We start from the raw sequence: 10,786 nt of genomic DNA on the forward strand, positions 1-10,786 counted from the left end.
ATACTAAAAGTTCAGCCATATAATGCCAAAAGTAAACTGTGTAACCTCACAATTGTAGCTTACTGCCCTGTGGGTTCAAACCAATTCAGAAACCCCTGTTCTAGAATCAGGGATAAAATGCAATGCAGGAAGTTAAGAGGTGATAGTGTGGTATATTAAAGAACAAAATGTTGTACCTGTATGACCCTTATGACACACACTATTATATTCTGGCAATTATCTTGATCATATCTTCAAGACACTGTGACATAAATGCATTACAGGCAATGAATATAACTTATTGTACAATCTGTTTACAATGTATTTGTTCTTATTCCCTTGCAGACAAGAAATCAAATCCTAAATGAGCAAAATGAATGGTAGCTCAGTAACAAGCTTTCTGCTCCTGGGACTATCTGAGAATCCTACAATACAGATCTTTCTGTTTGTGTTATTCTTTTCTGTATATTTGGTCACTGTCATTGGAAACGTTATCCTGGTCACAGCCTGCATCTATGATCCTAAACTCCATACTCCAATGTATTTCTTCTTGTGCAACCTCTCCTTCATAGACATCTGCTATTCATCAGTTATTGTTCCTAACCTGCTTGTTCAACTTCTTGTTGGAGGGAAAATCAGCTTCTCAGAATGTGCCACTCAAATGTACACATACCTACTTTTTGCTTGTGCAGAGTGTGTCCTTCTGGCAGTCATGTCATATGACCGCTATGTAGCTATATCCTTTCCATTGCGTTACACAACCATAATGAGAAGGTCTGTTTGTATCACAATGGTGGTCTGCTGCTGGATAAATGGGAATTTGATGGCATTCATGGGTGTGTTTACAATACTGAGGTTGCCTTTCTGTGGGCATAATGTTATCAATCATTTCTTTTGTGAGTCTACAGTACTAGTTAGGATGGCATGCGGAAACACCTTTGTTCCTGAGATGGTGATTTTCATTGGTGGAATTATAGTGCTGCTCATCCCAAGCATCTTCATTCTCTTCACCTACGTCAGCATCATAAACACCATCATGGCAATTCGCTCTTCTGAAGGCCGACTTAGGACCTTCTCCACATGTGGCTCACACCTAGTTGTTGTCATCATATTCTACAGCACTGCTATCTCCATGTACTTTAAACCAAAGTCTGCAAATCAGGATAAAATGATCTCTGTGTTTTACACCGTGACACCTCCAATGCTGAACCCCATGATCTATAGTCTGAGAAACAAGGATGTGAAGATGGTTTTGCAGAAAGCTACAACTGAGTGTCTTTTTCATTAAGAATAATGCATGTATGTATTAATAAGTTATGATAGCATAAATAAGTAAGCCCCTAGGAAATGAAGAAACATTTCAAATCCAGTAGTAACAATTTTATTGTTTTATCAGTGATTGTGCAACAGTAGCCTCTTCTTCATCAAGACTGTCTGACGGTCTGACCCCTCAAAGAGTGTCGCTGAGCCAAAGATTGCTGTGGGCGCCCGAATGAAGGGCTCCCAGTCCATTGGCCTGAAACATGCAACCTACATTGGAACATTGCCTGTCCCACATTGAAGGGCCCCATGGAACAACCCATGTTTTAATGTCTAGGTGTCTGAATTAGCGGTAATTATTAGTTCCTTCAGTTTGGTATTAACATATTAACATCCTATGCAGACAAACACTCATATTGTCTTGTCTGTTTTCAAAAACAATCTGCCACCAATGCAAATATTTAGTGGGATTGTATGCTGGCAGTCAGTTCCTAGATGAGCTCACACTGTCTCAGGTTGACCTCAAGTAAAACTGAGATAGTCATCTTTGGTAATTTCTCCCCCAGTTGGTCACAGAGCTGGTATCCAGATGAACTGGGGACAGCACCCATCCCTGCCGCAACGGCCAAGAACCTAGCTGTGAATATAAACAAAAAAACTAGATTTTGAGGCACAAGTTAATGCTATCTCTTCATCTAGCTTTTTATTACTTAAAGGTAATAATGAAAATATTACCTTTTATGCCCATAGAGAGCAGGAAAACTGTAGTACCTTCACTGGTCCTTGCTAAACTAGACTACTTCAATGGGATCTATCTTGGTATGCCTGAGAAGCACCTATGTAAGTTGCAAATGATTCAGAATGCTGCCGCTAGGCTTTAGTTAGGAATCTCCAAATTTCAATCAGTTGAAACATATCTTCAGAAGCTGCGTTGCTTCCTGGTTAGGAGCTGTATTATTTTTAAGGCCCTTTGCATATATATTTCTTTTAGGACACTTCATGGTATTGGTCCTCACTTCCTTAGCCCTCGCTACATTGGTATGTCCCTAGAAGACATCTCCACTCAGAAGGAGCAAACCTGATATCCACTCCCAGATTCTACAAAGCTAGCTGGGGTGGTAGGAGCATCATGGTAGCAACCACTATATTGCCAAATGGCACCTAATCTGTTGAATGCAGGCGGATTCTTAAACCAAGGTGGTTAGGCCTGTGACCACACAAGACTTAATGGTGGTACTGGTCCAAAGGCAGACAACATGGTGATCAAGAGCTGGCTTTATGCCACTATAACTGATAGCTGTGAACCACTACAGTCAGTCAGTGTACATGATGGTGGGCACAATGGACCCTGTAGCCAAGAAACTAGAGGTTTCATTTATGGGGATGTGACCTAGGGCAGGATTGTTTTTGTGCAGGATGGGACATCTACCACCAAAAAATAATTACCAGAGGCCTTTTTGCTCTTTCTAGTGTGCTGTAGAATGCAACACACAAGGAAAAAGCAATACACGAGGAAAAAGTTATTTACCTTGTTATGCCTCACCTCAGGAGGCATAAGGTTTTTGCACATCCCCAGTCTTACGTGGTCTTGTAAATCTGGTTAAGCATCAAATTCCATGGGTGTTGCATGGGAACACCCACTGAAAAGCCCATGGAATGCCTCCCGAATGCAGAGTATGCCAGCACAGTGGTTTGTACTGCCTTGCCTTACTCCATATCTATGAGGCCATACCAGACTATCAAGGAAGCTTCCAGACTATCAAGGAAGCTGACAACCACCAAATGCTTAAAACAAGGGTGTGTCCTGGCCCCTCACCTTTTTAATTTGTTTCTATCTGACCTCTCTCAAAGGCTAGACAGCACTAATTCCCATCCACCAAAGCTTGGCGAACTGAGACTATCACATCTTTCATACGCGGATGACGTGGTACTAATGAGCCAAACTAAGATCGGTCTCCAAAGATCCCTGAATGAAATGTCAGCATACATTACAGAAAACAAACTTGAAATAAACATATCCAAAACCAAAACAATGGTGCTTGGGAGCCAACAGCGAAGAAAACAGACAATCTGGCTCAACGGAAACCAATTAGAGGAGGTTAAAAAATACAAATACTTAGGCATCTATATTGACAACTCAAGAAACCTTATGGAGCAAAAAAGCTGAGAACAAGTGCCTTAACATTTGCCTTCAGCTCACTGGCCAAAAACCTGAAGGGCCCCTCCTATAAACCCCTTCTCGCTGTAATGAAGGCAAAAATCCTGCCAACTCTGACCTATGCCAGCTCTGCCTTCCACGGCGAGGATGGAGAGCTTCTAAACTAACTAATAGCCTCCATCTATAAAAAGGTATTTCACATGCAAAGGTCGGCCTCTCCAGCTCAGGTTCGCCTTGAATTCGGCCTAATAAATGAAGACGTAGGCAGAATGTACGCAACAGTAAAAACTTGGTACCGATTGAAGCAAAGGGTAGCCACATCAAAGATCAACGAAGCCCTCTGGTGTGAACTAAATGAAGACCAAACTTCTCCTTTTAAGCAATATCTCTGTAAATCACTATCTATTACATGCACAACTGAAATATGGAATAAAAACTTGCCATATCAATCTTTTAAACAAGCGGTCAACAAAGTTTCTAAAACCCATTCATCGCTTCTGGATAAAACCTTTTTAGACAAAGATCGCATGCCTGGAGGGTGATGAACCACTATAAGTCCCTTGCACCGGCAGCATACTTGAGCGAAACATTTTCAATCAACGTAAAAAAGCAACTTATGACATCCATTACATTTTGGATCCTTACCATCCTTGGCCGACCAACCCTCTTGGCTGTACACAGGCCCTATATCATGTCGGCTGTGCAATAATCAAAAAGAAGATTTCATCCCTGTAATCTGCACTTGTAAAAAACTGAAGGCGGAACGAGTAATCCTTCTAAAAACATGCTTCAATGAAAGAGGTATTCGATTCTGTAGAGCTGCAATAATGGCGTGCCTAAACCCCTCAGACCCTTCATTGAATGGCAGGCTGATCAAATTTCTTAAAGCATTCACAAAGTTGTGCTAAAAGGGTCGGAAGCACAGAAGACTGTGGACTAATTCTATGCACTGAACCTTTTCTAACTTTGATCCTGTTTGTTTTTAGAATCCTCAGAAGATACAAAATGATAGTATGTTTAAGTCTTTCCTTTTAACCTTTTGTTATAATATTGTTTTTATCTGCTTTTGCTATCTGTTCTAAATTGTTATGGTTTTAATTAACTAAACAATAAATATTACTTACTTACTATGAGGCCATTCAAAGTCATGCAAAGTGGCTTTACGTGACCTCATATATATGATATTGTAGTTTGCACCACCAGAGTGTTATAAAAAAGTGATGCTCTGTCTGTGCAAGAGGCTCATACATATGCTCTTTTGTGTCAACAACTTTAAATACAGGTGGAGAAAACTGTAGCTCTGATGAGGGTGATGCTTTTGAGGAAGAGTTGCAAGCATTAGATTTGTGCAACAGAGTTCCTCAGCCAAAGGTGCGACTAGCACAGTGCTGCCAGAATCTTAGAGGGGGAACACCAGCCCAGAACTACAGGTGCCAAATCATTGTCTATGGTGGCTACTATAAGCAGAGCACTTAGTGACAATGACCTGCTGCCATCTTGCGTGCTGGCTTCCTCACCATTATCCATGACATTAGCAGCCATAATCTCTTGTGGGCCATCTTCACATTACTGGCTAGTAGTGTAAGGACTCCCAACATGCTGCATGTCAGCAATAAACATTACCAAAGCCAATAGCTCTGACGCTGGCTGCCAGCCTTTTGGCAATTCTTGCTTTGTTTGTTCATGGGCCCTCACATCTAAACAACAACAAAAAAACATTGGCTAAAGGCAAACATGGTTTTTGGTCTAAAAAAATAACACATTACCATAGGACTTGGCCGCGTGTTGTAATTCACAGTGAGGCCAGTCAATGGTAGGATTAGGCTATTACATTGCCCCTTAATGCATGCTGGAGAGGGTGAAAGAAAAATGTGAATGACACAATCCTAGACTAATGGATGAAGTCTGGCTGAAAACTCAGAGTAATAACTATGTTGTACAAACTTTTAGTAAATCAAAATATCTTGGTTAACACAGACCTAAAAATGGCAATCAGTCTGGCTTTGTCTCCTAGCCTCTTGCCTTTGTGAAAGAAGGAAGGGTAGTAAGGTAAAGAAGGAAGGAAGTGCTTCAGGGATTCTGCACATACACAGAACTATGCGCAGGAAATAATATAATCAGCATGGTTACAATTCAATAAAACACAAAAGGGGAAATCATATTATAATGATAGTGGAAACAGGACTACAGCGCCTTACCAACCTCCCCATGCTATAAGCTGGTTAATAATAAGCATATAAGACCTCTAGGCTTTGTCAGGGGGACCCCATACCTTCAAGTTTAGATACAAGGAATTACATCTCTCTCAGGACAAGCACAGCTCTTCTTTGTTGGAATACATCTCTCCAAGTGCCTTTTCATGAATGGAATGTCACATTAAAAGCACTTGACGTTCAGTAGTGCAGCTGTGTTCGATGTTGTATCTATGGTAGTGGGACTGACCAATGTGACTCAACAGTATATGTTTTTTTTACCTTGAACATGCTGTGCAGATGAGGAGCACAGTGTAAAGCTAAATGTGTGAAAAGCAGACGGTTCTCATGTGAGAATGCACCAGTAGCCTGTCCACGAGAATAAAGCCACGTATTACCGTGATCAAAAGCGTCAAGATTACTGCCAAGCATATACTAACTAATGCTAACTTAGCAATGTCTGCTATTAATTCTATGACCTCCAGAAGGAAGGAAGGAAAAAAGAAAGAGGTGAGCAAGGCAAAAATGAAAAAAAAAGGCAAAACAAAGGAAGAAAGGAAAGGAAGAATGATTGATTGAAAAACAAGGAAGGGAAAAAGAATGGAAGAAAAAAAACGAAGGATAAAAGAAGGAAAGAAACAAAGAAAGAAAAGGAAAGAAGCCAAAAAGCAAAGGAACAAGGAAAGAAGGAGAGCAAGGAAAAAAGAAAGAAGGAAACAAACAAACAAACAAACACAGAAGGGCAAAAAAGAAAGAAAGAGAGAAAGTTAAAAAAGAAAGACAGAAGAATAGAAAGAATGCTAACATTTTAAAAATAAGAAAGAAAGAGGACAAGAAGGAATGGAAAAGACAGAAAAAAGAAAGTAGGAAACAGGAGATGTGTGGAATAGGGTTGTTTATTGAATGGTGGTGTGAACCACAAAAAGTCACTAAGGGATTCACTGCTTAACCCTTGATAATTTTGCACTAAAAGCAATCAGGCTTAACTTGGAGGCAATGTGTAAAGGAGTTATACAGCACACAAACAGTAATAAAGTGAATAACAACGCTAAAAATCCTGCAGCCGTGAGAAGCAAGGAGAGTATCACAGCAGGATGTCGAAGTAGTGCAAAGATCAGGCCTGGCCTTGCAGACTGTCCCTGCTGTAGTATGAAGTTCCTGATGGGCAAAGCTGATGATCGTGGCTGGAGTGTCGCATATCTGATCACTGATAGCACTTGATGATGTAGCATGAATAGTTAGTTCAACAGAATTGTGCATTGCCTTGTGGCACGGGCAACAAGGTCTTTGCTCGAATGAGTCTGTTTTCTTAGAGCCAAAAAACTTAAAGAGAGCTTGACTGAAGCCACACTAAAGGTCCAGGATATGAGGGTCACAACTTGAAGGTCAGGAACATCAGCTGGATTCAGGTGCTAGTTCATGGTGATGAGAGCCTGTTATGTCACTGTGGCTCGGTGGTAGAGTCGTGGAGACTATACTTTGAAGTCACTCTAGTAGTTCTTGATTCATGGCTCAAACAGTAGGTCAGGACTCGGAGGGTACAAGGTAGGTTACAGTAGCAAAGCAATCTTGTGGAGAACAAAGCAGGCTACAGCAGTCTTCTGAGAGTCCTTCCACAGTTCCAGAAAATTAACTGAAGTGTATGTCCAAGGGCACTATTTTTATACCCGGGAATCCTACCAGGGTAGCCTGATGAAGAGTGATTCAACTATCAGTGGTAACATGAAAAGAGAGAGACATGTGAGGCATTGCAGAAAGATATTGCTTTTTTATACAACTCATATTGTGGTCAACCATCAATAACACTGTTCAGGAGCTTGGTATGAAAGCAATAGGAGCCTAACACACTTCAGCAGAAAATGAGCTGGCAGAAGTGAAGAGTAGACACTATGAATATTAACAGAAAGCTAGCAGACTGGTGGCCATGCCCCTTAAGCAGAGGGAGGCCAAATCAGCTACCTCAGCGATGTAGGCCTCAGGAGCACATTGCTTAAAAACCCTTGTTAGATAAACAATGAATTTGCGTTCTTATACACCAGTCCCACTGTGATTAATGTTCCTGTTAAAAAGTGACAGGGGAAGTCATTATTGAAGGATCTACAGATACACCAACTCCTGAAATTCTTACAAGAGGTGGTATAAGCTATAACAATGCTTCCAAAATTGCTGAGGCCCCTTAAGCTTCTACCTACAGAGAAAGCCTTTGTCAAGGACTGCTTCCCCATCAATTGTTTCAAGTTGATGGACCTGCAAGTCATCCCCCTACCAGGGAAGGTCTACAAAGAAATGCTGAATACCCAGAAAACATGCCCATAATTCAATAGAGCCCTACTTATGCTTATCCAGAAGCGAGGCGGAGACCCACTTCTCTGCTCTAACTATAGACCACATTTGCTGTGAAACAGTGACATGAATTCCTATTAAAGAACCTGGCTCAAAGGCTTCAGAGAGTTATCCCAAATCTATACCATAACAATCAAGGGGGCTTCTTTCCTCATGAAACTACCTTCACATCCTATAGTATCTATTCTAGTTGTAAAAGATCAACGAAAAGGAAGATTGTCCCTCTACCTGGATGCTGAGGAGGCTTTCTGGAGGATAGATTGGGACTACCTATTCCGCCTGATGGACCGGAAGAGCATTTGACAAACCTTGCTTAACGTAGTCAGATGTCTGTATAGTAGCCCTACAGTAGCAGTGAGGCGTAACAGAATTCTCCTGGATATAATTCATTATTCATAGCAACACTATCCAAGGATGCCAGTTCCCCATATACCGTTTTTGCTGGAGCTAGAGCTGCTAGGGATTGTAAACAGTCAAGCCCCAAGTATCGCTGGCCTCAAAATATTGTCATGCAACTGAAAGATCATTCTGTAATCAGACAACATTATTTTTACCCTTTCTACACCAAACCTCTCAGTGCCTCTTCTAATTGACACTATCACTGCTTTCTCAAACGTCTCTAGCTATGAGATCACTTTGGAAAGGCTGTGTTCATTAGTGCCTCAACCGCAGTACATTTGATCAGTTATTCCCATTCAAATGGGTCCCTAGGTAGGATTACTTGAAAGCAGAGATCTCTCTCATCTCATTACAGACAACCTCACACTCCTGATTGCCCAAATGAAGAAAGACATTGGGAGCAGCTCCACTTGACCTGTGGGGCAGAATGCAAATGCCTAAGATTCTAGGTTAAACTATGGCTTCACCATGATCCCCCTGACAAAAGCCTCTGATCAATTGGTCATGTGCTGAGGCTATCCATTTTAGAATGAAAGCACACAACAATACCAGTAACCAAGCTTTATGCTACAACACCTTGAGGGGGTTTCTCTGCCAAACTTGGAACTTTATTGTATAGCACATTAGAGATGACAATTGGCCCACTACTTTGCAAGGGTCCTTGAAACTCCTCATTAGCTGACAATAGAGCAGCATACACAAAATAATTCAGTCAGCTCCTGTGTATTATATAGGAAACAAAAGGATATCAGAGAGTGGCACAACCCTATACTCCACAGCTCTATAAGTAGATGAACGTAAATCTATAGTAATCGTGGCCTGAATGACTTTCTGTACTCACACGTCCCTATTTTAAATATCTTTACTACACCCATTGACCATACATCGATTCACTGGCCCCATTTGATCTCAAAAGATAATCTAGCCTGAGCAACTCTGCATGGAAGGTTGATCCAAAATATTCCCCCAAATGTAAAGTGACTTTGAACTACATGCAGTAAGGAATCGGCCTTGCATCCCTTTCACTACCTCACTACACAGTTGTCTAACCAAATGGAGCAGCTTCAAAAAAGCTAAAAATGGGACTTGATAGGAAATTGCTATTACAAACCCACAAGTGCAGCATTCAAAGCCCAATGAGAAGAGGTATTACAGATATTTTACTTAATGAAAGACAGGTCAGATCTCTTTCAATCACATAACAAAGGTTTAAGAGAGGCTAGAGGAAAATTCAGCTTTTTAAGATCGCATATGGATAGCACTGGTCCCCCCAGAAACTGTATACAGTAAACCTCAGTCCATCCTATAATTGCTGATGATGTGATCATTCTGGAGGGGACATGATCAATGCCTGACCAGTATACAACCTTGATGGTCCTCAACATGGGACACTCTTTCGTACAGCAGCACTCTAACCATGTGATCTCTATGGTTCTGTTACCTGCCTTGCAGGACCTTGAGGGACTTGATGCCCTCCTCAAACTGTGGATTGACACCTCTCTATCAACAGTAAAGATATGTACCCTGAGGAAGCAGAAAACAACCTCCAGCATGACCCTTGTGAATGGATGTATGCACTGGCAGTAACAGGAGCCCATCAGAGCACGCAAACAGAGTTCACAAACAGGAAAAAAGCATTGCGAACAGGAGGAACAAGCAATTCCGCATGTTCACAGAATTTTGCGCACTCGCAGAGATTTTTTACCGTTGCACGGAGCTTTGCGTAGTGCGACTACGCAAATTTTGCCCACCCCTAGTCCATATCATCTCTGCGATGCAAACAGTGTGGACTACAAGGTTAGCACAGTTTTATTAAGTTTTAACACAACCCTACTCCGCTCTCTTCTTAGGGCAGAACCTAATTTATTTTTTTGTTTCACATTTATTTTTGGGGGATAACAGGGACTAAAATCAGATGAATAGGGCACACCATTAAGTGCAATGCAGTGGCAGCCTGCAGAAGCCAGTAACCACATGGGCTCACAATATATGCTTGTAGGAAATGGCACTGCAGCAAAGCATTAACCCTGGCTATCCGATGACAATCAGGTGAAATGTATACAGGGAGACGATGGGGGGGGTACAGTGCACAGGTGGGGACAGCCCCGGGGGTAGAAGAGAGCACAGACAAGAGGAGAATTAAGAATGAAAGAGCAAGAGTGAATAGAAAAAGGAAGAATAAAAGCTGAGTGAGTGAAAAGAGAGGAGGAAAGGGGGACCCGGGATGCGGAAAGGGGAGGTAAAGGAGGAGAGGGATAGGAGGTGGCAGAAGGAGAGAGGAAGGACCTAGAGAAAGGCCAACAACAGCAGCAGCCACCCAAGTACTGGCACACTGGAACAGGACCAAAGCTTGGCGGAACAAGAACGACACGGTATACCCGACCACCCCAGGTCAGGGCCAGCTATCCTGCAAGAAGGGCATCCAAGTGTGAACAAAGGTCTCCGCCTTGCACTG

The 10,786-nt window shown here is 41.9% G+C and overlaps 1 protein-coding gene across 1 annotated transcript; it reads left to right on the top strand.

Annotated features, from left to right (window-relative positions):
* Nucleotides 1-343: 343 nt before the first annotated feature.
* LOC147709740 (olfactory receptor 2D2-like) lies at nt 344-1,267 on the top strand. Its single transcript, XM_086926085.1, has one exon. It carries the CDS (start codon nt 344-346, stop codon nt 1,265-1,267), a length of 924 nt encoding a protein of 307 aa, XP_086782211.1.
* Nucleotides 1,268-10,786: the final 9,519 nt, after the last annotated feature.

Source organism: Lissotriton vulgaris, chromosome 6, assembly GCF_964263255.1.
Source record: "Lissotriton vulgaris chromosome 6, aLisVul1.2, whole genome shotgun sequence".
In the NCBI taxonomy this organism is placed as follows: domain Eukaryota; kingdom Metazoa; phylum Chordata; class Amphibia; order Caudata; family Salamandridae; genus Lissotriton; species Lissotriton vulgaris.